The 27,140-nt window shown below is 55.1% G+C and overlaps 1 protein-coding gene across 1 annotated transcript; it reads left to right on the top strand.

The window, feature by feature from the left end:
• TBX4 (T-box transcription factor 4) lies at positions 1-26,725 on the top strand (the record flags this gene model as incomplete). The annotated part of the gene is made up of 8 exons (XM_082678827.1): positions 1-195; positions 972-1,066; positions 9,140-9,259; positions 10,470-10,617; positions 21,192-21,344; positions 22,275-22,363; positions 22,496-22,731; positions 24,643-26,725. 8 exons carry the CDS (start codon positions 1-3, stop codon positions 25,272-25,274), a joined length of 1,668 nt encoding a protein of 555 aa, XP_082534953.1. The 3' UTR covers positions 25,275-26,725.
• Between the last annotated feature and the right edge of the window lie 415 nt (positions 26,726-27,140).

Here is a 27,140-nt window from a genome sequence, read left to right on the forward strand (position 1 = left end):
ATGCTGCAGGATAAGGGCCTGTCGGAGAGCGAGGAGGCCTTCCGGGCCCCGGGCTCGGTGCTCGGCGAGGCCAGCGCCGCCAACGCCGCCAACGCCCCCGAGCCCGCGCTGGCCGCGCCGGGCCTCAGCGGAGCCGCGCTTGGCAGCCCCCCGGGCCCCGGCGCCAACATCGCCACCGCTGCCGCCGCCGAGCAGGTAGGGCCGGGCCGGGCAGGCCGTCGGGTGGAGGTCGGGCGTCGGTTTGTCTGCAGGGCCGCCTGTGTCTGTCAACCGCCCCACTGCGGGCAGGACTGTCTGCCTGTTCGCGCTCCCCTGGGCAGGGCTCGCCTTCTGCCCTTCGTCCTTCCTCCACCTCGAGCCCTTGAGGCTGCTCTGAGACAGGCCGGGGAGGGGAGCCCGCGCCGGAACGAGCCCAGGAAAACAGTCCAGCTCCGACGACCCTGAGAGGGCGGGGACAAAAGCCTGGGACCAGGCGGGGTGAGTAGCCCCTGGCCGGGTGCTTGCGGGAGCCGCCGCCGAGCTCCGAGGCCTAGGGGACACCACCGTGACCATGTGCACGCCCTCTGCCTGTGCGGGTCCGCAGGAGGTGTTTGCGGGTGCGCGCCTCTGGCCGAGGGTGTGTGTGCCCATCCTGTGTTGGTGTGTCTGCCCGCAAGCCTGTGGCTATGTCGGGCCACGTGCAGTGTTTATGTTTGTGCAAGAGTGTGTCATCTACCCTGGCACGGTCGGTTAGTGTGTCCTCTGCGGGCCCGTCTGTAGATGCAGCTCCGAAGAAGGGGATTTCAGCCACTGATTAAATTTTTAAAAATTCACCAGTGGTACAGAATAATTTTTTGAAACGACATCTCGAGGCGTGGGCACCTGGGGCTGGCAGTGTCCTGCATGGTCCCTTGGGTCTGTGTTCCCCTTTCTGATGACTCCGCGTGGAGCCGTGGGCAGGGCGACACAAGTCCCCTCTCTCCCATCCCTAGACTATCGAGAACATCAAGGTGGGCCTGCATGAGAAGGAGCTCTGGAAGAAGTTTCACGAGGCGGGCACCGAGATGATCATCACCAAGGCGGGCAGGTCAGCGCTGGTTTTACTTCGGGGGTGGGGATGACGGATGGGGGCAGTGGGGAGCCCCAGGGGCTCCCTCAGCAGTCCTCTCGGTCTTCAGCCCAGGGGGCGACTGGAGTCCCCTTCGCCATTCTGGCCTTAGCTCCAAGTCCCGCCACAGCATCAGAACTGACCTCAGAAGCCCGCGGGGGGCTACACCACAATCGAGAGGCACGGGATGGAGGGAGGGGAGGGGCAGTGATATGCAAATGAAACGCAAACAGGGTCGCGTTGCTGGAGGTCTCCGCTCCAGCACTTTTGGCCCCTGGGGGGCTGCTTTGTCCTCCTCCTTTTGGGGAGCTGCTGGGTTTCTCAGGATTGTATTGACTGGGGACCCGGAGATGCCCCTCAACAGACTGAGGAAAGGGTAATGGGACCACGTTTTCCTATTTCCATTGCTTTTCCCGGGGCAGCTCGAACCCCAAGCCTCTCATCCCACGGGCGCCGCTCCGCCAGTTGCCAGCACCCTCCTCGGCCAAGGGGAAGGCACCGTTGGGCCCTGTGTGTGTGTTGTTCGGGGAGTAGCCCTCGGGTGGCTGCCAGAGAGGGATGATTTATAAAGTGGAACCATCTTTAAAATGTGCTGGTGTCTGTGGGAGAGAGCCTGGAGGAGAGGGAAAGAGGAGGAAGATGCAGAACGGGGCATGATGGAGAGATTCGCTGGGGCGGTGCACCCTGGGTGGGGTTGGAATCACAAGGAGAGCGGTTACCAGGTGAAGGGAGATGGCTGCAGATGGAGAAGCTGGAAGGTTCAGGTTCAGAAACGTTCTCCCCCCTACTCTGCCTCCTCCACAAACTCACACTGGATTTTGGTTCCCGGGGTACAGTTTAGGTGTGAAAATGTCCCTTTATCTGACACTGGACCCGTAGTTGGGTTTTCTGAGGAATAAGGTGGTGAAGCTTCAAGGGCCGGGGAGGGGGAGTCAGACCTGGGGTGGGGGCAGGCTACCCGTTCCGCTCACCTGCTTCCATCTGTGCCACCCTCAGGCCAGGTACTTTAGAGTCTATGCCCTTTCCTCATGTCCATCTGTAAAATAATAGGTTTTTCTTTATACAGTTGCATGTAAAGCCCTTAGCACAGCTCCTGGCACATGTAAGCACACAATAAATGCTAGCGAATACTGTTCATCATAATTAGAGAAATGTCTGGCATTTACTCAGCGTTTTGTTCTACTTTTTAGAGAGCTCTGCTGAACTGCTTAGGGAATGATGGGTCAGAGGAAACAAAAAGCTGGCAGTTTGCTGGGTCCTTCCAGTCTGCTTACTGAGAGGCCTTGCAAATTTTCCTTTGTTTTGTTGGGGGAGGGGGTCTGGGCACTCGGCTGCCCTCTTGCCTAAGTCAGGGAGGTGGCAGGGCCACCCAGGGCCTCTATCGGGGGAAGGAACAAGGAAATGTCTGGACTGGAGTTTGCTGCATTTTGGGGATGGGGAACCCGGGATGCACTGGGGAACCTGGTGGGGGAACGGTCGTTGAGGACAGTGGGGATCAGGTTTCACAAGGCCTGCCTCTGCCTAGTTGTGTGCACTTGGGCTAGTCCCCAAGCTTCCTGTGGCTCAGAGGTGTCAGGTAAAACAGGATGGTGACTGCAGACCTACCTGCCATCCTTCCTTTTTCAGTTACTGTGAGACTCAAACCAGGGACCTTATGAGCAGTGCTTGGTAAATTGTTGAGCGGATTATAGGTGTGAAGAGGGGATTTATTTCTTGTTACTGCTGGGATGTAGAGAAGAAAAGAAGAGAAGGATCCAGAACTTCCATCTTGAGGCAGCAGAAATAACCTTGTCTCTTGAAAATGAACCAGCATGTTCTTTGGGCATGTGTGGCCCCTGCCATTTTAAATAAGGCATTTGTGATTCTCCTCAGTGGGGTTTCCTGCACCTGCATGGGTCCTCCTCCCTCCCTTCCCCAACACACATACGCGAGCGCACACATGCGCGCACACACACACATTTCCAGAGGTGACGGGCTTCAGGCAGATATTTGTGCCTGATCCTAGTGACAGAAGAGGCACATCCCTAGAGGCTTAGAGGCAGGCCTCAGGGAATGATGATAATAATTTTTAAATGACCATGACGATGGTGGCCCATTAGGGATTCATCACAGTCTTTCCCTGGCAGAAAGTTATCCTTGCACCAGGTCTAGTCCTTAGGAAAATCACTAGCCTTATCCCCTGCCTGCACGGTTCTCACACACCCTTTTTCTCCTGCGTAGCTGCCCACTGGCTTCAGAGACCACTTTCACCGCTCTGACCCCGTGTCCCCCTCCTCCCCGCTGCCTCCTTCCCATGGCAGCCTTGGAATGCACTGTGCTTTGCTCGGGCTTGTGGCCCTTCAGCGTCCTGTCCAATGCCTCTCCCTGTCCTCCTCTTTGTGTCTCTACCATCAACTTCCTGGGACACTTCTATTTCTCAGCAGATGGCCTGGACATTTCTCCTGAACCTTGAATCATAGATTCCTAGACCGCTTGAGCTGGAGGAGAACCAAGAGAACATAAACCCAACCCCTGAGAAGGGAGGGCATTTGGCCCTTGCCCATAGAAGCAGAGTTAGGCAGCTGCCAGGTCTACGCAAGCCAAGCAATGATGCCCCTCCCCCCAGAACAAGCCCCTAACTGAGAAATTCCCTTGACTGCTTGTTTATGGGGACCTGCGCAAGGTGGAGTTGCTGCTCTGCCCTAGGGACCCTGGCTGGTTAGGGGCGTGATTGCTCTCTGGTTGGCCCGTGGAGGCATGGTGGGGGTGGGGGGGGGCAGGGGCTGGAGAAAAGGAGCCCGAATGTTCTCAAGCCAGTATGAGTCCTTAGTCACAAGCCTCTGCCTTAAGCCCCGAAGAGCTGAAGGCCAAAGGAAAAAAGGGTCCCCTTCATTGGATAGTGATTTTGAATTCTCAGACAACTTGAGCTGGTGACTAACATGCCAGCCGCAGTTCAAGCCATCAATTTCTGAACGCTCGGGGTCCCCCGATGTCAGGTATATAATGGGGCCACAGCCTTCCCTAGCCAGTCTCTGTCTCTCTTAGGCCCCTGCACCCAGAGAGTTTATGCCCTTAACTGCAGAGAACAGAGCCCTCTCTGCTTCCTCACATCCCCGCCAAGCTTGATACATGTGAGAAACTGCATTTTCTCCCAAACACAGATAAAAGTGAGCTCTACAAAATTTAAATATAAACCTCCCCAATATGAAAATTTCCTAACCGTCTGACTGCTCTACTCCTAGGTCATGGTTTTGCCACCAGATAAATCTCCACTATCAGCCTTCATAGCCTGTTGAGTTCAATGTTGCTTGTGTTAGTGACAGTGAATTTGTGTTTGAAAAATGAACTACTGATGAGAACTCCTGTTGAACCTGTATTGTTTGTTATTCTGAGGCAAGGATTTGGCCCGGCTTAATCCGGGGCTTCAAAGCCAGTTGCCCTTGCTCTGTATACAGAGCGTCAGAGCCCAGTGGCGTGGGTGATAAGAGAAGTAAGGGTTGAAGACACTGGGAAAGTGGGTTGGGGAGAGAGTGCTTTGATCTCTTTCTAAAGTATTTTCTGAAAGCAAAAGTCTATCAGAAGGAAGTGTCTTCAAAAAAATCTGAGAGAAGCAACTGGCCTTCCAAAACAGCATCCATTCCACACACCCTCTCTCCTGCCCCCCACCTCAGGGAAAGTATTTCTTAAAAATGCTTTGAGTGAAGTAGAAAACTCTGTGTGTGTGTAAAGTGGAAATAAATTACGTAGCTCTGTCATTGCTCTCAGAAACCATTTGGCCACAAAAGCTTTGGTCTCAGTAGAGATGGCACCCCTACCTCCCACCCCCAAACTTAGCCTTAGTTGCTAGGCCCTGGCCTCTTTCCAACACACCCAGAATTCTTCTTTAAGACCCCAAGACACTAGGGATAGAAAATGGATGGGGTTTTCTGTGGACCCCTACCCTTTCCTGCATCCCTTTCCTTTCAAACTCTGGCCTCCACGGGCCTCTGTATGTGTTTATGTACACGTATTTATGATATATATACACACACACATATAATTTTTTAATATCAATTTTATTGAAGTGGAACCTTTCTGCAGAAAAGTGAACAAATCTTGATCGTACAGCTCTACAGACTTTCACAAAATGAACACACTGGTGTTAGCACCACCCAGATAAAGAAACAGCACGTTACCGGCCCCCAGAATCCCTCTTGTCTGCCCTCCCAGTCACCGCCTCTCCCCACCTCGAATCCCCTCTCCAGACTTCTCACCCCTTCGATTTGGTTTTGCACCTACATTTCAGGGAAGGCACATATAGCCGCTCCTGGGGTTCCGGATCCCCCTGAGGAAGCCGGGGGTGTGGTGGATTTGGGGTTGGGGGGCTCTGCTAACTGGAGAGAATCTGGTGGGTCTCCTCGGTTCGTTCTTTCCTGCCCCCCACCCCCTTGGATTGGTGGGGAGTGAATAGGTCAGCACCTTGAATTTGGCCACCCCTTTGGCCCGGGACCGGGCGCCCCGCGGCTCTCTGAGCCCAGTTGAAACTTACTTGGCCTCTCTCTCAGTGCGTCTTTACGGGTTTGTTGCCAAAATCAAAATGCCCCAAACCCTTGCCCGGCGCCCCGCAAGCCTCCAACACCGAGAAACGTCCAAGGAAGCTTATCTTAGCAGTTCATTCTAAAACCATTTCCGAGTATGAAGTAGATAAGGCCCCACGCCCGCACCCTTTCAGAGCCTGTTTCATGATCAGAGGAGAGACCCCCCCCCCGGCTTTCATCTCCTCCCGGGGCCGGCGGGGCAGGCGGCTTGTTTATTCCCTGGCGGAGCAGTTTCCGCGGGGGCCGGGAGCGCCCCAGATGCCTGCGGACCAGGAGTCCGAGGCGGGCGGGGAACCAGAGCCGGGAGAGGGCGCCAGGGCCGCAGAGAGAAGGCACGCAGGGCACGGGGAAGGGGTGCGGAGGGGCGCACCGAGCAGGGGTCTGGGTGGCTGCCGGGTGTTGAGGACAGGGAGCCAGGGCTTCACGGTCACCAGCGCTGGCCGGTGGCAGGGCTGAGTGGGGTACGGGCTGCGCAGTCACTACTTCCCTGCTTGGCCCTCCCTCCCTGTCCCACTGAGGTGTTCACTTCCGCCCCCCCTCCCCCACATAGGTGATGGTTTTCAGGTACATTTTCTTTTGGTCCTAAATCACAGAAGCAATTTACAATTCACTCTATGGTTTCATCTGTTTCAATAGAGAAGACCTTTACAGGGCGGGGTGAGCGCAGAGGAAGCCACAGCTCCCAGTTCAGCTTCCTGAGGCCTGCCCTCCTGGTGAACACTCCCATGCCAGGCCTCTCGGCTCCAACCTTGGACCCTCTGGAACCAAGGGCAGATGCCCTCAGCTCGGGCAGGAGGCCTGCGAGGCTGGAGGAGTGTGTGCTTCAGCTGCACACCAGGCAGGACCTTCATCCTCTGGAGCCCACTAGGTGGGGAAATGATAGTGCCCAGGGTCCCCACTGGGTGTGCTCTCCATGGCCCAGAAGCGGCCACCAAACTGGACGCTAACAGAGACGGAGATACCTGTGTCCATGAAGGCAGCGGTGTCACCTGGCCAGCTCAGGCCAGCTCAGCCCGGAACAGAGGACTTTTGAGCTCCCCATTCAAACCACAGATCTCATCGTCCCTCCTGATTTCTGAGGGCAGTTGCCCTAGGAAGAGGGAAAGGCAGGGCAGTGGCTAGGAGACACCTTCCTTCCCTGCCCCAACTTCCTTAAAACCTCCTGGAGGCTGTTATCCGTCAGGAATCTGGTCCACGGTCAGCTTCCAGGAGAGGCCAAATCACGGGACACCAGCCCCATGCCTTGGGAGGCCGAGGACAGCTCCTTGCCAGCCTTCTCAAAAGCACTAGTCACGTCCGCCTGGCCTCCTGAGCTGCTGAGGTGAAGTACAGTAGCGGGTAGAAGGGCAAGGGCAGGACCCCGTACCCCCCTCTCAGCCTAGGTTATGAAGACCGTTGAAGTGGCAGCGAGCAGTTTTCTCCTGGCCCCCTTTGTGGACGCTGGCTGGGGGGAGCGGGGAGAAGCTGTGCCTGCCCTCTGCTGTCGCCACCTGCAGTGATTATAGGAGAAGCAGGCTGAGTGCAGGCCACTGGTACCAGGCCAACCCTAAGCCCAGCCAGGGCTGCCCCACTCTGTGGCTGTTTCTGTAGCAGTTACAAAATGATAGGCTGCAGGGGACGGGGTTCTTGGCCTTCCCCCAGGGAGGCGGGAGCTGAGCAAACTGCTGCCTCCCTCTCCTTCAGCCTTAGGCCCACCTGGAGAGAGGCTGGGCCAGGAAGAGGGTGGTGCAGGCTCCAGCTGTGCCCCAGGGCCGGCTGGGCAGGGGGCTGGTAAGCAGGAGGCAGCATTGGGTTCCTGGGGAGGGGGTTGGGTGGACATTTGAAAACGCTTTCAATTGACATCTGAGACAAATTCTTCCACACGGTTTATGAGTCCCTAGACTTGCCGCTAGAACTGCCCTCCTCTCTCCAGCCGCACACACGCGCACTCCACCGTGTACGCAAGCACATGTGCTCGTGCACACACATGGTCACACAGCTCCCACACCCCTGGCCCACCGCAGCACTCATGGGCCTGCCCTCCAGCGAGAGAGGGTGCACGGGCTGGGGCACCCTCCACCTCAGGGTCCTGGCCTGGGCTTGCTGTAGGGTCTGCCACCTTGTGGGGGCCTGGATCCCTCTGGAAGCCCTGCTCTGTCAAGGTAAGCTGGTTCCCTGTCGACAAAATGGGGGACTCCAATCATCTGTTTGAGGTGTTTAGGACAGCTTCTCCTGAGGGTTCCCGTGCTGTCTCTCAGCTTCGTGAGAGCCGGAGGACCCCCTGATGGCTTTCCCAGAGCTGCTTGGGCTTCTCCCAGCTCAGGGGATTTGGCTCCCAGTGGCCTTAGTGTCTTCAGTTAGGTTTGGCTTCTGCCTCTCTCTTGGGGACATCTTTGGGGGAGATCAGCTAGGAGGGGGTGGGAGCATCTGAGGAGGACTGAGGAAGTTCCCCTCTGAGGAAGTCCGGTGTCAGGGACCTGGTGACCAGGGGAGGGTACCCCGCAGGTATGGGTACATGCTGTTGTATGTTTGGTGTGCTGAGGAGTCTGAGGAAGCTCTTCTCTAGAATGTTCCCTGAGCCTCAGGGTCCTGGACAGTTTCGTCATGGGCTGCAGGACCTGGAAAACTTTCTGCTTTTTTGCTGACTCTATTTTCATAGAGGTAGGTCATACCACTGGTCTGCGGAGGAAGGAGTGCAGTGGGGGTCAGTGGTAAGAGCTGTAAGTGGACTCATTTAATCCACACAGCAACCTATGAGATTGGTAGTCCCATTTTAGAGATAAGGAAACCAAGGCATAGAGAGATCCAAGCAAGCTGGCCAAGGCAGCATGGTGTGTCAGTGGTGGGGCCAGGCTGTGGACCACGGCAGGGAGGTTCTAGAATCCGTGCTGTACTCCTCAGGGCTCCTAGACTGACTTTCCCCGACACCCAGTTAGTGCGCACAGGCCCAGGCAAGGCATTCACAGGGATGAACACCTCTGCTAAACACACAGGAGGCATCCGGAGAGCGAGCAGCACTCCTGCTCTGCTACGAGTTGGTTTGAGGCCTGGGAGTTTCCATAGAGACATGACCCAGAGGAGGCACCTCATTGTTCACGGAAGCAGCTGACAGGGACTTCCAGGTCTTCTGCTCTGGGCCCCTGTAATGCCCCCCCACCCCCACCCCAGAACGTTCGTTGTGTATGGATGACAGACAGGAGGGAAATCAAGGCAGCCTTGTTGGTGTTGAGATCCTCTCTCACATCCTGACCAGGGTCTCTGTGCTTTAGCTGCTCACAACCACAGACTGACAACTGCAGGGGCTCAGAGGGAGCAGCTTGTGCAGCCCTTTCCTCGTGGAGGGGGAGGCTGACCACAGAGGGAAGCAACTTACCCAAGGTCACAAAGCTCTGACCAGTGCCGAGACCTCTTGCTAAAGGGGCAGTGCCTCTTAAGGCCTTCTGTCCCCTCGCCCACTCTGTGCCACCTCTCCTGGTGCTCTGTCCACGCCTCTGCGTCATCTCTCGGCTTCCCCCAGGAGGATGTTCCCCAGCTACAAGGTAAAAGTCACAGGCATGAACCCCAAGACCAAGTACATCCTGCTGATCGACATCGTCCCCGCGGATGACCATCGCTACAAGTTCTGTGACAACAAATGGTAAGAACCCGGGACCCTCACATCACCCGCCTTCCCACTCGCACACCCATCCCCACCTGACGTTTGGCCCAGGGACTTACCAGTTAGTCCCAGTGATTGGCCAGATCCGCAGCCTTGGGCGCCGGGCCTGCTGAGGCTACAGGGTCATCAAATGTTCGCACACCTGCTGCTGGCTGAAAATGAGCCGCAGTGTTTGGGCTTTTGGTGGATTTCAAGGGTCTGTGCTCGCCCCACAGCTGTGGACGAACCGGGTAGGTGCCTGTTCTTTGGGATGACAGATGAGCCCCAGCACTGGGCAGGTTTAGGCTCTGGCAGTGCTGTGCTCGGGGAGGGGGGCAGAAGATGGAAGCCACTTTCCTTGGGGGCTTTGGTATTCCATAGTTGGGGCCCAGTTACCTGGGCTGTGGCATCTCTCTCCTGTTCCTCCGCTCATTTGCTCTTTGGCTGCAGAGGCTTCCCTCTTATGCTGTGCCCCCCATCAAGAGAGAGCAGTCAGGTTGAAGGGCGAAACCAAGCTGGGACTGGGTGAAAAAACGCTGGGCTGCTTTTCCTGAGGCCATCCCGTTAGTACCCTGTCTGCCCCCAGAGCCCAGGACAGTGCCCAGGGAGAGAGAGGGATGAATGAATCCACAGCCCGGGACGTGGGCTCAGCGGTGGATGAGTAATAGGCCTGCAGAGCCTGGACCCGGGAGGCCAGATTCGGTGGCCAGGTCCTGCCAAGGGCTTGTCTCTGTTCTGTCTCTGGGCTGGAGCAGCTCCTGGCTCAGGGGACAGCTAGCAGTTCGTTTCTTATGTTTGTTTTGGGGGCAAGCAATTTGAAAATTGTCTACATCCTCTGAGAAGCTACCTCCAAACTTATAACATTTAAAAATTGTAAATATAACACATACATGGCAGTGCCTGAATCTCCCCACAACATACTTGTGATTAGCCCCGTTCCTTCAAGTAAATCATCACATGTCTCTGTAATCTCACTTTCTCTTTCTTTTGCAGTGAAATACAGGAGGTTCAGAAACGCTCTCCCTTCCCAGCACTCTTTCCTCTGTCCCTCCCTCTTACCCCCAAAGCCCTAAATTGACAGTCTGATAGGACCATCGGTGATTTGTTTCTCAGGTCTCTGGGGATTTGCTCTCAGAGGGGACAGAGAATCTGGGCTCCCCCAGGCTGCAGGGCAATCAACTGCTCTGGCTTCTCCATGCTCTGTTGGCAGGATGGTGGCAGGGAAGGCTGAGCCGGCCATGCCCGGAAGGCTCTACGTCCACCCGGATTCTCCTGCCACTGGGGCCCACTGGATGCGGCAGCTGGTCTCCTTCCAGAAGCTGAAGCTGACAAACAACCACCTGGACCCCTTCGGCCATGTAAGCATGGGACTGCCTGGCCTTGAGGGCGAGTCCAGGGCCAGTGTTGGGGATGGGCCGGTCCAGGGATCTGGGATCTGGAGAACCCATTCTCGGGATCCAGCTCCAGGCCGGTTTGTGGAAGGAGCACAGGGTCTGAGTCCCACAGCAGAACATCCTTCCCCTAGCACTTACTGGCTGGGTAACTTTGGGCAAGTCTCTTAGCCTTTTTGAGCCTTGGTTTCCTTGTCTAGAGCATGGAGATGACCATGTGAGAATTAAATGATTACGCATGAGGTACTTTGTACCTAAGAGCCTCCAAATACATGGCAACTATGACAGCAACGATGATGATGGACCAAATCTCAGCTTCAGTTTCCCCAAATCTGGCCTTGCTGGAGCCTCAGACAAGTAAACCTTCTTGAGAAAGAGTCACTGATGGGTTCCGAAGCCTGTCTCTGGCGCGTACCGTCTGCCTGGCCCGGCAGCCACCTGCCCTGGAAGGGAAGGCCTCGCTCGGGCTCCTGGGTCAGCGCCTTCCTGGCCTTGACCGGGACCTGGCTGTCACGAGGTTCTGGAGCCCCAGGGGTCCTGCCGCTGATGCCCATCCAGGCCGCTGAAGCTCATTCTTTCCCCGTCTGTCCCTGGCAGGCCCACAAAAGCTTTTTATGTGGAAATTGTTAGCTCAAGTGTGTGGCAAACAGAAGCCTAGGGACCCGGTGTCATCTGCCAGGGAGCAGGCCTCGCCCCTCTAGGCTACCCACGGTTACCCTGGAAACTCAGGGTGTGGTGTGGTGGAGCGGGTGCTGTCGAGGCTCCTAGATGCAGTTGCCCCGGCTGCACCCCTAACACTCATACTGTCCATGTGGACGGTGGTGGGGGAAGCAGGGGTGGGCGCTGTGCAGGCATGTGCCTCTTTTATGCCTCAGTTCTATTTCTGGGGAGCTGTGTGCAAATCAGAACTCTGTGAATCATAGTTCCTTGTGGAAAATGCCAGTGACGCTTCATCTCTGACTGATTGGTGTGTAACTGGCAAGCAGCTCTCAGTTCTCATTTTCTCGGAGTCTGTTCAGTTCTCTTCTGGGTCACTGGTGATCTATAAACCAGCAATTAGGAGAATGCTTCGTTAACATAATAAACTCCTGACTTACCTGTTTTGCGAGGGGCGTGGGCTTTCCCGTGCAGGGCAGGCCCATGCAGTCGGGTGTGTGACAGAAACCTGCAGGTGTGCATGGTGACGTGTACTCATGTAACCCCAGCCTCTCCCAGGGGGCAGAGACAAGCCACCATCCAACGGGAAGGGTCAGCCGAGCCCCCACCTCTCAGAGCACAGGGTCTTTTAACCGAGGGCCGGAGGGGCCTCCCATTCTGGCCAAGACTTTGCTCCTGGTCAGCTCCTACCTGGCCTCCTCTGCTTGGCCAGGCTGTGGGATCAACCTCAAAAGGTTAGCTAGGGCCTCGATGGTGGGAAGTGGGAAGCCACATCTCTGCCCGTGATTGCACACACACGCAGACCCCAGGGGACAGACCACTGGGGTGAACACAGAGCTTGGCGGAAGCGGGATCTTTGGGTGAGTGACCAGAAGTACCCAGGGAACCGAAGCTCTGGAGAATTTCGGATGCACAGCTTGCTCTCATGGTTCCCAGCTGCAGGGATGCCTCTGAAGACTCCTCCACCTCCCTGGGCCCCTGCAGAATGTGGCAGGGGAGAGAGTCAGGTGGTTGAAAAGCTGGGATTTTTAGGAATCAGGAGACCTGGCCTTCATAGCCCAGCAGTAGGCTTCCCAGCCTGCCTTGTGTCTGGTGGCTCTACTGGAGTCCATAAGAGGTTTGCAATAACCCTGCATATAGTCTTGAGTCTGGGCCAGTGGGGCTGCATGTTGGGCTCGTGACATTGGAGGTGCCCCTGGCTACACTCGCCGTGCCTGCCTGGGGCTCTCCTCTCCTCGGCAGGAGGGACGTTCCCCATACTAACTCAGCTTCCTCCCTGGAGGGTTTGGGTGCAGAGCATCTTCCTTCTCCCCATCCCCAAATTTATCCAGCACTTGCAATCTATTGGTTACAACACCCTTTGTAGGGTGGCAGGGCTCAGGGAGATGAGGTGCTTGTCTCAGGAGCTGGGAGTAAAGGAGCAGAGCGTGGACCCCCGCCTTCTGATGCCTGGTCCTGCGCTCCTTTGGCTTCTGCACCTGTCTTCCCGTACCCAGGGCTCGAGCTGTCAGATCTTCAGCAATTTGGGGCATCACTGGAGAGGGAGCAGCCTTTGACCACGCAGGCAAGGGCTGTGGAGGATGAGCTAACTTCCTCGACATGTCAAGGCAGAGTGGCCCATTTGAACCTTGGCTTTCTGCTCCTGGTCTGTGCCACCTGGAGTGCTGAGCTCTCCCAGTCGCCCTTCTTGGTGCAGAGCCTGGGAAAGAGCCATCTTCTACTGAGAACTTGCCCCAGACAAGTCCTTCTGCACAGCTCACCTCCACACTTGCAATGTTTCCTAAAAGCTTCCAGACCTCAGGGAACTTTCTCCAGCCAAATGGACTGTGGACTTTCCCCTTGGGTCTCACAGTATCTCAGAGATTTTAGCAGCTGTCTCCCATTTACAGACTTCCCCCAGGAGAAGGGCCCAGAGTCCAGGAACCCCTCCGGCCACAGGGCCACATGCTCTGTAAAGACAGGGTTGGCTTCTGACTAGAAAACTCCTGTAGGTTTTTGCTGTGAGTCCAGGAAAGCCCTCTGTTCTTGAGGGGTGGGTTCAGGGTGTGACCCCTGGGTTCTGGGTGTAAGCCTAGGGGCAGAGGACGGGCAGGCGGCAGGGGCAGAAAGGATCAGGGGGCTGGGGCCGGGCTGGGCTGCTCCAGTTCAGCTCCACTGCTGTGGCTCCACTGGCTACAGAGGACGCCTGCCATCCTCCCCTCCTACTCGCCAACCCCTCCTACCCCTAGCAGGGTCCTGTGCCAGGTGACCACGTGATGGGAAGAGAAGCTGCTTCGGGAAATTGAAGAGGGCCTCACTGGGGTGGGGCCTGGGTCCTGCAGCGGGACATGGAGGTGGCTGGCACGTGGGTCTTACTTTTCTCCTGATCTGGAGGCAGGGAGGGGATGGCTGCAGTGAGGGGGGTGTGTGTGTGTGTGTGAAGGGGAATGGCCGTCTTCACCACCTCTTGTGTCTCAGGACTCCCAGATTGCCGGGGTAGAAGGTTAGCTTTTTTTTTTTTTTTTTTTTTGCGGTACGCGGGCCTCTCACTGTTGCGACCTCTCCCCTTGCAGAGCACAGGCTCCGGACGCACAGGCTCAGCGGCCATGGCTCACGGGCCCAGCCGCTCCGCGGCATGTGGGATCCTCCCGGACCGGGGCATGAACCCGTGTCCCCTGCATCGGCAGGCGGACCCCCAACCACTGCGCCACCAGGGAGGCCTGAAGATTAGCTTTTGATTTTGGGCATAGTAGTTCTCACTGTTCCAGAGGCAAAATTAGCCCCGGACTGGGGGTGTGGGCTCCCAGGCCACAAAGTGGCACATGCACCATCCCCTCAGTGTGTTTCCTTCTCCAGCCACAGGCCTCTTAGCCTAGTTCGTTACTGCTGAGCCTTGGAATCCAAGCTCAAATGCCACATCTTCAGGGAGACAGTTCAGGGTCCCCATTATATGCTCTCAGAGCACCATGCACCTTTCTGTCCAAGTACTTACCACAGTTATAATTTTATACTTATTTGTCAAATTTGTTTTTGAATAGGAAATACATTCACATGGTTTAAAAATCAATCAATGAATAAATAAAACACGTCTGCAATGAGACATTTCCGTCCCCTGGTTCCCCATCCACCTAGTTTTTTCCAGCTCTGGCCACAGGTAACCATTGTTACTAATTTCTTCTCAGTGTTTCTTTTTGCACATGCAGGCAGAATACAGAGTCTCAAATCCCTTCTTTTCCACACAAAAGGTAACATGCTGTAAACACTTTGCACCTTGCTTTGTAAACTTAATGTATCATGGAGATCATTCCAGTCACATAGAGCTGCCTCATTCCTTTTTTTACAGCTGTATAGAATTTCATCATGTGATCGTTCCATTAATTATGTAGCCAGTCCTTATTGAAGGAATTAGATGTTTTCCTATATTTGCTCTTTTGATTAAGCTTGTACATATGTCGTTTTATACCTATGGCAAATATTCTTTCTGATAAATTGCCTGTCCAAGGGGTGCTTGGATTTGCAATTTGTAATTCTGCCCTCCACTGGAGTCCCAGTGATGTGTATTCCCACCATCACTGTAGCCTCACGAACATGGTGGGAGAGAAAGGTTTGGATCTTTGCCAGTTTGATGGGTGAAATATAGATGTCAGTTTTAGTTTCAATTTATATTTCCTTTATTATGAGTGAGATTAAGCATCTTTTTTTGTGTGTGTGTGGTAAGCGGGCCTCTCACTGCTGTGGCCTCTCCCATTGCGGAGCACAGGCTCCGGACGCGCAGGCTCAGCGGCCATGGCTCACGGGCCCAGCCGCTCCGCGGCATGTGGGATCCTCCCGGACCGGGTCACGAACCCACGTCCCCTGCATCGGCAGGCGGACTCCCAACCACTGCGCCACCAGGGAAGCTCCAAAGCATCTTTTTTATATGTATCTCCTATTCGGTCCTTACCCTTTGCTCATTTTTCTCTTAGATTGTTTTTTCAATCACCTATCCATTCTAGGAGCTTTTATAAATTAGGAAGATTTCGCTCCTACTCTGGGATGTCGAATTGCTTATATGTTTTCCCCGTTTGTCACTTGTCTTTTGGTTTGGCCTATAGTGGTATTCCTACACAGAAGTGGTTTTTTTTGTTGTTTTTTTTTTGCGGTACGCGGGCCTCTCACTGTTGTGGCCTCTCCCGTTGCGGAGCACAGGCTACGGACGCGCAGGCTCAGCGGCCACGGCTCACGGGCCTAGCTGCTCCGCGGTATGTGGGATCTTCCCGGACCGGGGCACGAACCCGTGTCCCCTGCATCGGCAGACAGACTCTCAACCACTGCGCCACCAGGGAAGCCCCCTACACAGAAGTTTTTGATTGAATGTATTGGTCTTTTCTCTGTGGGTTCTGGATTTTGAGTAATTGAAAGCCCCTCTCCACTCTTTACTTATAAGGGAGTTTGCTTGTGTTTTCTTCTAGTATTCTACAGAATTATTATTACACTTTAACCATTGATCCTTTTGGAATTTATTCTGGCATTCTATATGAGGTGTGAATCCAACTTTTTTTTTTTTTTCTAGAGAGCTATCCAGTGGTTCCCAACACCAATAACTGACTGGTCCCCTTCCCTCTCTGGTTTAGGATGCCTTATTTCTGTACACTAAATCCCCTTCTGAATCTGTGTCTGTTCGTGTGCCAGTGCCTTAACTGTTGAGCCTTCATAATAGGTTTTAGTGTCTGGCAGGCTTGGTCCCCCTGCATTGCTCTTTTTTTTCAGCGTTTTCTTGGCTGGTCTTGTCTATTTTTTTATATGAGCTTTAGAATCAGCTTGTAGTGTTGAGAAAGAAACTTGCTTGTATTTTTATTAGAATCACTTTAAATTATAAATTTACTTAGGGAGGATTGATAGGGATGCCTTTGTCTTTGTTGCAGTCTGATTTTTGTCCTTCAAAGGCGTATTCAGGTTTTCTTCCCGAGGTCCTACACATGTGCTGCGAGCTGTTTCATCTTGTTCGTTACTATTATCAATGCAGTTTGGGGTCCACGACTTTTTCTCCCCACTGATTTTTGCTTGATTTTTGGATTACCGTGTGACTTCCCCACTGGACGGTAAACCGTGAGATTTTTCATCACCATTGTGTCCTGGTGCCTGGCAGTGTGAGTGGTGGTGAGCAGTGAGTGAGTGAACCTGCTGACGGGGGGATTATTTAGACAGAGAAGGCACTTCCTCCGCTGGAGGCTGATGTCCCCCCAAAGCATATGCCAGCCAGCGGGGACCCAGAACCACTGGTCTCCCTCTTTTCCTCCCACGTTTGCTGAGCCCCGACAATGCGCCACGCCTTGCCGGGCGCTCTGGGACATAGACCACCCGTCCGGCTCCAGACCGGGCCTCACCCTCCCCAGCCACACGGGTGCAGGTGCAGGTACGAGCTAAGGCTCGGAGAGTAGTGATGCCGGCTCTGCTTCCCGTCGCTGTCTGAGGTTGGGCAGATGCCTTCCCCCGCTTGAGCCTCAGTTCCTTGCCTGTTAAAATGGGGCTAATCATGATACCTCCTTTACAGGGATGTTGTAAGGTCAGTTGTGTGATGTGTGTAGAATACTCATCGCAGGGCCTGGCACAGAGGCTGTGTTCAGTCAACGCTGGCTGTCATTGCTGTGACTGGGAGAGAAGGTGGGAAGGCTGCTGCCCTGGGCGTGAGGCCTCAGGCCTGTCTGGCCCAGGCCTCTTGAATCGGCTGATGGGTTGTCCGACTCAGTTCTAGTCTAGATATTCTTCGGGCCAATCTTTGGGTCTCTCCGGTCTTAGTTTTGTTGTGTTTTTTTCTTTTTTCTCTAAGTTGCGGATCCTGTCTCTTTCCTAAACCTCTTTACAGGGCTGGAGGGGGTAAGAAGGATGATGGAGAAGGTCGTCTTAGAAAGTAAACATGTGATGCAGGAGAAAATTTGGTTTTAATATATGACAAACAGACATTAGCCCCACTTGTCGTGTGGCTAGCATCCAGATACGCTGTGCCCTACCATGGGTGACAGGGCCTGGGGAATCCTCATCCCCCGCAGTGTTTGGTTGAAACCTTATCCTTAATTACGGAGCTTGTTGTTGAGAGCAGTGTGTGCTGTCTCAAGGGCCATCTGGAATCTTCCCCGATTCAACCTCCAGCCAGCTGTGTGTCCTTGGGCAAGTCACGTTCCCACTACTCGCCTCCTGTTCCTCGTCTTTACAATTAGGAGGTGAACTAGAATGATCTCGACGGTCTGTCCCTCCATGCCCTGATGTGCTGTGATTCCAACACAGATAAATCTGGGCCTCATTAGCCAAGCACGCTGTGGCGATCTCTTGAGGAGATGGATGTTTGGCGCTATCACAATTGTGAAAATAGAACAGGCCTCTGACTTGTAGCCAGAACATAATGAATCCCATTTCTGTAGAACAGTGATGACGACGGGACCAGCCGTGTAGTGGGGTTTTTTGACGTGGCTGGCCCATTTGACCCAACATCCTCTGCAAGAAATATGGATGTGAGATTCTAGCTAAACAGTTTAACGCGGCGCCTGAGGAACTTCCGAGTAAAGCCAGGCGCGAGTCACTGAGGTAGCTTCCCATTCTCCCAGGCCGTCGGGACCGATGCTGTGCTTTGCGTCTGCATTGGTTCAATGGGTGGGACTTCCTTCCACACACCTGTCCAAGTTCCAGACTGTCAGAGGCGGGAGGGGTGTTTGGGACCACTTAGTCGAAGGCCTCACTTTACAGATGGGGGACCCCGATGACTGGAGGGGGAGAGCTTGCTCAGGACTTGCAGCTGGTGGGCAGAGATCCATAGAAGCTTCCGGGCCTCTCTTGGCTTCTCTGTGGCTGGGATTGGGCTCCCCAGTGGCCCCTACCTGCCCTTGCACGTCTGGCAGTTGCTCTCTTCCCAGATTTCCCTGCCAGCCTGTTTGGTTCCCTCTCCTAGAAGGTGTGTTTGGCAATCTCACCACCCGTGTCATCCAGGGCCTTGTCTGATAGGCTAAGGATTCGGCCTTTATCCCAGGGGGCAAGAGGGAGCCATCAAAGGTGGCATCATGAACTTAAGATATTTACTGAGCCCTAAATACTGGCAGGAGTTTGGGGGCCAGCGGACAAGGGAGGCAAGAGGAAGAAATACAAAGGGCCCTGCTCTCAAGCAATGTACAGTCTTCCTGGATGAGCCAGAAGGTTCTAAGCAAGGGAGTGACCTGATCTGATGTGTAGCAGGTGAAATGGAGAGGAAGTAGATGGCGGCAGGGAGGGGGCTGCCGCAGAGCCCAGTGAGAGGCGGCGGGGCCTGAGCCAGGGCTGCGCGGGGGGGGGGGGGGGGGGGGGGGGGGGGGATGGAGGAGCCTTTGTTTTACAGGTGGAGTCACGGGCCTTGGTCACTGATTGGACATGGAGGTGGGTGACAGTGAGGGGGAGGGGACTGATGATGCCCAGGGCTCTGGTGGACTGTCACAGCCTGTGACGGCCCAGCTGGCAGAGGAGCAGGGCGGGTGCTTTTTGTCCCCAGGTGTCCTTAAGGGACGGCACAGCCTTACTGCACGGTGACTGCAACACCTCCTTTGGGTTCTGTCCTCCCGTCGTCTGTGTTCTCCCCTTGGGCGCCCCCCACCCGCTGCCAGGAGAGCTGGACTGATGCAGGGTTAGCCCTGCATGTCAGGGGCTGGAGCGTGTGAGTGGTCATGGAAGGATTGTCTGTGCACATGTTTGATCACTATTTTTGACCTGAAAAGTGCCTTAGAGGTTATCCTGTCTCTAGTGAGCAAAGAAAGACAAGGGAGGAGGGGACAGAGAGTTCGTGGTCATGGCCCAGGTCTTTCTCCTCCCATATCCTGGTCTCACACTTGCTTGTTCCTGTTTTGAAGGAGAGGAGCCTGGAGGTACAAAAGGTATAAAAGACATGACCCTTTCTCTTGAGGAGTTATAATTTAATTGAAGGGCCAAGAAGAAATGGGAGGCCGCTAGGAAGCAGCACAAAGCCAAGTAGACAATGCGTGGAAAGGGAGTTTCATGAACTGGGAGTTCAGAGCAGGCCTTAGTAGTGTGGGAAGGCTTCCTGGAAGAGTTGGGCCTTGAGATGATAGGCCTAGAAGGTGAGGGAGAACGGGAAAGGGAGATCAAGGCAGCAGAGGGAACTGCCGGTGCACAGGTGCAGAGGCGGAAATCTGGCATCTAGGCTGCCTCCCGGGTAGTCAGGTGCTGGGTCTTCTGGGCCCTGGGGTCCTTTGTGGGCTCCTGCAGCGTGGGTACAGTGCAGGATGACAGAGTAACCTAAAGGGTCTGGGAGGTGTTTCCCAACCCCCAGCCCCTCTCCCGAGGGGCCCCTTCCCAGGCTCCTGGAACACGAAGTCCGTTGAGGCCTCCCCGGGCAGGACTTGTGCCCTGAGGTTTGCTTGGCAGGCTCCCAGCTGGGCAGTGGGTCCCCAGCTGCAGGATGGGATTTGGGATTTGGGGAGCTCTGTACTTGCCCCAAGAGGGTCCAGAGGTTTGTCACTGAGGGCTGAGTGAGGAGTGGCCCGTGCAGAAGAGCTAGTTTCTGCTGGACGGAGCTGCCCAGCCAAACCGAGGAGCCCGGGGAACGTCAGAGCCTACAGCCCAGCTCCTGGGCTACCCACGCCCCTGGCTGAGCCTCTCCCTGGGCTGCCTCTGTCCCCAGGGTGTGAGGAGAGCAGAACCTCGCCAGACGAAGGCTTCAGCCCAGACTTGCCATGGAAGTCAGGGACTTGGCACTCTGGTCACTCAGGGGTTAAATGTTTCACCAAGCCTCAGCCCCAGGCGTGGCCCCTGGGAACCTGGAAGGGTAGGAGCCAGCAGAGACAGCCCAAGGGAGGGGCACTCCCTGCGGAGAGAAAGGAGCTCAGAGGGGACCAGCCTCACCCAGCCCGGACAGGAGCCAAAGGGTTAACAAAAGCAGCGGTGCTGATAAAATGCCCCAAACGCCTGGTCCTACCTCCAGTGGGAAGGGCGTCTGGTAAATGTCAACGATAAAAAATACATTTTAATGGCACGTGATGCTGCGCTACCGTGGGGCACAGCCAAATGGAGTGGGTTTGGGGCCACAACTACCGTGTGTTTCTCCCAGGGCTCTGGGCCAAGTCTCCTGGGCTCTTCGCCTTTTGCCCCAGGCATCCTCAAGGGCTGGGGGTGCCTGGGGCCTCCGGGCTTCCTCCTACCTCCTGATGGCACTCCCCTCCTGGCTGAGAGCTGCCTGGGACAAGTCTGAAGGCACAGTGCCTCTGGGTGTCCCGTGTCCCCTCAGCAGGCCTCTGTGAATGAAGGAAGGAGTGCCCCGAGGGAACAGGTCGGAGTGCACCATTCTCCTCAGCATCCCCCCTCCCCCATCTTGCAAACCCTGGGCTGGGAAGCTGCTTTTGTTGCTGACAAATGGGAGAGGAGGGGCTGAGCGCCGCCCACCGCTGACAACTCTCCAAAAGGCAGGTCCCTAATAAGTGGGGAGGGGTGAGCAGGGGAAGAAGAGCTGGATAAGACAGGGGGAGGCCCGGGGAAGAGTCAGCCTGCCGGGCTGCGCGCTGAGGCTCAGAGAAGTCGAGGGACTTGCCTGAGATCACACAGTGAGTCAGTGGCACCTGGACTTTCGCCTACAGCTCAGAATTCCACCAACTACACTGTGCTGAGTTCATTGGGGCTTTTAAATGGTTGTGTCCCCATTTCCACACTGAAGGGTCTGTAGCATCCGGGAGGTCCTGGGACCAGGAGTTGGTGCTGGAGCAGAGTCCAAGTGGGGCCAGGGGCCTGGTTCTTCAACCTTCAAGGGAGGTTTGGACCTTTCTGGGCTCAGCCCCTGTGGTCAGGCCCTGGAGCCCGGGTGTTTAGGACAAGGAAAGCCAGCCCCAGGCCAGCTGAATGAGGCCGAAGACAAGAGGGTGGGGACCCGGAGCTCAGAGGAGACCCTTCTCTTCCAGATCATCCTCAACTCCATGCACAAGTACCAGCCGCGGCTACACATCGTGAAGGCTGATGAGAACAATGCTTTTGGCTCCAAAAACACAGCTTTCTGCACCCACGTGTTCCCAGAAACTTCCTTCATCTCTGTGACCTCCTACCAGAATCACAAGGTACAGCACCCCCACAGAGGCAGGAAGTGAAGCCCCGTTGCAGCAGGGCTGAGGCAGGCAGGGAAGGCGCCTCAGGAACCTGCTAAACCCTGCAGAGCAGTGAGAAATGGAGTGATGTGCAGGAAAGGAGACCAGATCCCTGAACCCCCAGCACAGAGTAACTGTGGTCTCTGCGCTGGGGATGGACAGAGTTGGCAACTGTAAAGATCGGGAGCGTGGAGCTTGCCTTGTGGCTCAGTGCTGGGCCCTTTCGTTCTACAGTCTTCTTCTCCCGGGTGGGATTCTGCACCTGCAGAGAGAAGGGGATGGAACAGGGAGAGGAGCCCTGGGGCACTGCCAGCTGTGTGGGAGCAGCTGACTGAGCCATCTGGAGGCCCTTCCCAGGCAGCGGTCACAGGGTCCTGGCATGTCCTGGCCCACCTTCCACCCCAGGCCGACCACCCCAAACTGCCTCCCGATCCCCTCCCGGGCCACTCTCCCCTGCCCCCCGCCTTTGCCCACGCCATCCTTCTCAGAAGGCTTTCACATTTGCACAGTGGGACTGGCCAGATCAGGGGAAGGATCTTAGGCAGAAGAGTGACAGAGTCAGGTCTGCATTTAGAAGAGTCACGCAGAACCTGATGTGGCATTTGCACTAGAGGGGGATGATGTGCAGGGGAAGCTGCTACAGGCCGCTGGGAGAGGATGATGAGGGGCTGAATCGAGGTAGCACAGCCGGCGGGAGAGCGGGAGACAGAACCAGAGGTTCTGCCACAAGTGGAAGGGATAGGAGCCGGCCACGTGAAGGGCAAGGCCAAGGAGGCCTCAGCAAGACGCAACTTCCCCAGACACTGCCGGGGGTTCCGAATGTGCCCGGGGTCGGGGAGGAGGGCCAGAGGCCAGCCCAGTCCTCTCCCCGCAGTGACTCTACCGTGTATCCTGTCCTGACAGATCACACAGCTGAAAATTGAGAACAACCCTTTTGCCAAGGGGTTCCGGGGCAGTGACGACAGTGACCTGCGCGTGGCCCGGCTGCAGAGGTGGGGCTGCTCCGGCCTGGGGGTGGGGCGGGTGGACCGGGTGTCCCGGGTTCAAGCACAGAGACTCCGTAACCCTCAAGGTATCTCCACTCCCTTCCCGTGTCCCGCTGACTGTCCTCCCCTCTCCTCCAGCAAAGAATATCCCGTGATCTCCAAAAGCATCATGAGGCAGAGGCTAGTCTCCACCCAGCTGGCATCCAAGCCTGACGTCAGCCCCCTGCATGGGGCTCACCAGGCGCTCCAGCACTACCAGTACGAGAACGGGGCTCACATGCAGTTCGCTGCAGCTGAGCCCCAGGACCTTCCCCTCAACACCTTCCCAGCCCAGAGGGACTCCAGCCTCTTCTATCACTGCCTGAAAAGACGAGGTACCTCTCTCCTGGTCTAGAAGCCCTGGAGGGTCAGGGGGTGACACTCTCCCCACAGACACTGCCCACTGCACATGTGATCACGCATGGGTGCACACACACACACACACACACACCTGGTTATTGTGTGGCCTGGGAGAGCGAGCCTGAAGGGTTGGGGACCGTGGCCAGGCTCAGTGCAGGGATACGCTTCTTGCTTTCCACGCAGCCCTCAGAACCCTCACAGGCAGCTTGCGGCCTTGGTGTCCCCAGACACCGGTACCCCTCCCTGGCCCCAGGTGCTGCTTTCAGCAGGGTGGGCAGAGGACACGAGTCAGCCAGGCTCTGTCTCTAGGTGTGGGAGGAGGTGGAAGCGTCACAATCCCGAGGTTTCCACTTAGGGAGGCGACCTCCATCCTAACACAGGGAGTCCCTAGCACAGGCTCCCCACCGCATCACACCAGATCTGCAAAGGCTTCTTGAAAGTGGCAGGGAGCTGTTGTGGATGCAGACTGGGGACCAGGAAGACAGGCAACAGAGTTGTCCGTGCTGGCTTCTTTGTGAGGAAGAGGAGCCCTGAGCCGAGAACCAGATGTGCTCTGGTGCCAGGTCTCGATTTTTCCCTCTATAAAATATGAATGATCAGTGTTATTACACCAGAAGTCCTCACAGGGCCACTGAATTGTCTTGGGAATGAGTTTGGGGACTTTTGCTTGCAATCCAGAATGTTCTCTCAGCCCAGCTCCTAGGGACCAGCCAGGCAGGCCCCTGAGTACCCACCACACCAGGTCCAGTAGAACTAGTGACCTAGAGCAGGGGCTGGCAAACTGTGGCCTTTGGACCAAATCTGGCCTGCTGTCTGTTTTTGTTCAGCCGGTGAGTCATACAAAATGGTTTTTACATTTTAAATAGTTGAAAAAAGTCAAGACTCTTTCATGATACATGAACATTATATGAAATTCAAAGTTTGGTATCCATAAATAAAGTCTTACTGGAACACAGCCAAACACATTTATTTACCTACTGTCTGTGGCCTCTTTCCTGTTGAGAATCCCTAGAGAAAACAGCAGGAGGGAGACCAAGACAAGCGACCCGACAAGTGTTCTTAAATTTGTTGAGTGGGCTGCCGCCCAAGTCCTCAGGCCTGGGTCATCCCTGTATCCCAGGGGAGCCCGTGCTGGTCCAGAGAGTCAAGCCCTCATGCTTGAGGATGTTGAAAGACACACACCCATGGTCTGGAGCAGTTAATGTCACGTTTCCTGAGACAGAGTATTAGCTTAGCCTTAAAAGTACCAGTCACCTTTTACTTATTAACAGCTCCATTTCTTAATTGTGTAAACGCTGTTAGGTTGGAATCTGTGTAATTACAATCTGATGGGGCTTCTTTGAACACAGGGAGGGTGTACTTCCTCCTCTAAAAGCAATGGGAGCGTGCCTGTGAGTAGCTTTGTCTCGCTAGAGCCTTCCTGGGAGTGGAGGATTGAGGCCGAAGCGTGGAGGCTTTAATTTTCTGGCTAATTCAGGCAGATGTAGCCTCCGGGCCCGGTTTGGGCTGGCAGGGGCTTGCACTTTCCTTGGCCAGGGTGGGCCTAGCCTAAGAGTGCCAGTGCACATTGAGGCCTTTTACCATCCCCAAGAGTCAGGGTGGCAAAGGATCAAAGCTATCCACTGCCGGGCTAAACACATCGCTCAGCGTCCAGTGATGCAGCGCGCCCCGTGGCCTTTGAGCGTGCCCATGATCGGACCACTTCTTGGCTGCGGCCGCCCTTGAAAAGCTGTAGCTGATTAAAATGGTTCTGGGAGTGCCGTGGTAGCGTGGGGCAGTGGGGGCCCTGAATGACAAGGATGGGCTGTCCTAGCATCCAGCGGGGGTATTCGGGGCCCTGGGCTGGCGGAAATGGCTCTTCCTGAGGTTTCTTTGTCTTCCGGCAGACAGTGCCCGCCACCTGGACTTACCCTGCAAAAGATCTTATCTGGAAGCTCCCACTGCAGTGGGGGAGGATCATTATTTCCGGTCTCCCCCTCCCTACGACCAACAGATGCTGAGCCCCGCCTACTGCAGTGAGGTGACCCCACGAGAAGCCTGCATGTACTCAGGTTCAGGGACCGAGATCGCCGGTGTGTCCGGGGTGGACGACTTGCCCCCGCCCCCACTGAGCTGTAACATGTGGACGTCAGTGTCGCCGTACACGAGCTACAGCGTTCAGACCGTGGAGACTGTGCCTTACCAGTCCTTCCCCACGCACTTCACCGCCACCACTATGATGCCCCGGCTGCCCCCCATCTCGGCTCCGAGCTCCCAGCCGCCCGGAAGTGCCCACTTCAGCGTCTACAATCAGCTCTCACAGTCTCAGGTCCGAGAGCGAGAGCGGGGGCCCGGCGCCTCCTTCCCGAGGGAGCGCGGCTTCCCCGGCACCAGCACCGCGTGCGAGCGGAAGCCGCCCTCGCCGCACCTGAATGCTGCCAACGAGTTTCTCTACTCGCAGAGCTTCTCCTTGTCCCGGGAAGCCTCCTTACAGTATCATTCAGGAATGGGGACTGTCGAGAACTGGACTGACGGATGACTCTCAGGGCCCGCCCACAGCCCCAGTACCGGGTTGACCCAGCATTAACCTCTGAGGGTGGCGTGCACTACCAAGAAACACAGGAAGGTATCATAAAGGGTGGGGTGCGAGTGCGCGTGAGCGTTTCTTTGGAGGGCATCTATCTTCTGACATAAGACTGAGGCCATGACAAAGGGAAAAACACACTATCTCGGAAGTGATTTTGGCTGCAGGACCTGGATCCACTGTTATCTGATATCTCTTGACATGCCCATGGATGGGATGGGAGTGGAGAGTTCAGGTGGTGAGGTCTCTCCCGCAGGGGAAGTCGGGGTGGGAGGGGTCTCTGCACATCTTAAGAGTCCTGGCCTTGCAAGGGAGCTGAGAATCTTGTTTTGGGAGCAGGAGGCCCATTCCTTTGGCTTCCGGAGATTCTGTGAGACCACCTGAGAGGTGGGCTCAGCTAAGCCACGAAGCCCTTCTGGGAGAGGAGCGCTGACTGCTCAGTTAGTGGCCCGGAAATTGATCCCCGGAGCTCTGAGGTCTGAGGGACAATTTTTAGAGAGAGAGTCATGGGCGAAGTGCCACCTGATGGGTATTAAAACATTGCTTTTTCCTTCAAGAGGAGGGAAAACACAACCAGTAGCATCTCTGGCATCATTCAGGTTTTCTTATAACGTACAAAGCCCTTCCCCCTCCGTCCCCAGTATACAGCCCCTCACCCTCTCTGGTGCGCGAGACTCACCTCTCAGGCCCCATCTGCGTCCTACGACTGGCCAGTAGGAAGCACACTTGACCTAGCAGTGTCCCCAGGAGACCACACTGGAGCTGCTGCCCAGCAGCTCTAGAGCCCGTTCTGCTCCCAGAAAATCCTCGCCTCTGGAGCAAGAAAGCCCAACAGAAATAAAAATGAGAACTCAGAAGACATTCATTTCTTCCAGTGAATTCAGCCAGTGAGCTCAGAGGAGCAAGGATAATTCTCCTCCAGGGAGGTGGATCTCGTCCTCAGCTCAGCTCTTTAGCATTGAAAGTCACCAGACCGTCCCTGTGGCTGGTGTGAACTCTGTAATCAAATTTGGGAAATCACTAAACTCTTTGCATGCTGAATAGCTATTTATATATTATATAAATAAATAAATAAAATAAAATATATAAATATATATATCTCACAAATGCAGGCCACATGTCCAATTCAGCTTTGCTTTTTTACAAATGAATAAACTTAATAAAATGAACGTTGGAGAGGGTGTTTGGAAAGACATCTATTTAAATCTTTATTACACATTTGATGTTAAAAACAAAGAATGGTTTAGATAAAACATACAAATAAATAATTATATATAAACACACACACACTACAGATTACACTTTATTAGAAGACACATTAGCTAACGGGATATGGAACTTCAAGTGTTTTGTTATATAGCATGGACATTTTATTTTACATATCAGAACATAAAGCCATTTTACAACTGTGAAGTGTGTGGATGCTTTTTACTCCTGACTTGTCATTTCCTGGCTCAGCAATGGTCTCTGCTTCCCCTTTGCTCATATATTTTCTCAAGGGCCAGGTGGAGCCCTCAGTGCCTCTGCGCGTTTGTTCCATGGAGCCTCTGAGCTCAGAGTGAAGTCATTTAGGACCAACGGAGCAACTGTACCTTTGATCTCATGCTACTCCCCAGACGATGGACCTGGATTCCAGGGCCCACAAAGACCCCAGACGGGCAGGGCAGACAGTACGCAAGAATCTGTCACCTTTTAGTAGTGGACATGCAGCCTGGTGGTTTGGGGGAGACGGGCTCCCAGGTGGGGAGTTCTTGGTGGGATTTGTGCAGCTGCCTCAGAGAAGGAACTGAAGAGCAGGCTGGAGTCAGAGCCCGGGGCTTC

This window comes from Grampus griseus (genome assembly GCF_964374135.1).
Source record: "Grampus griseus genome assembly, chromosome: 20".
In the NCBI taxonomy this organism is placed as follows: Eukaryota; Metazoa; Chordata; class Mammalia; order Artiodactyla; family Delphinidae; genus Grampus; species Grampus griseus.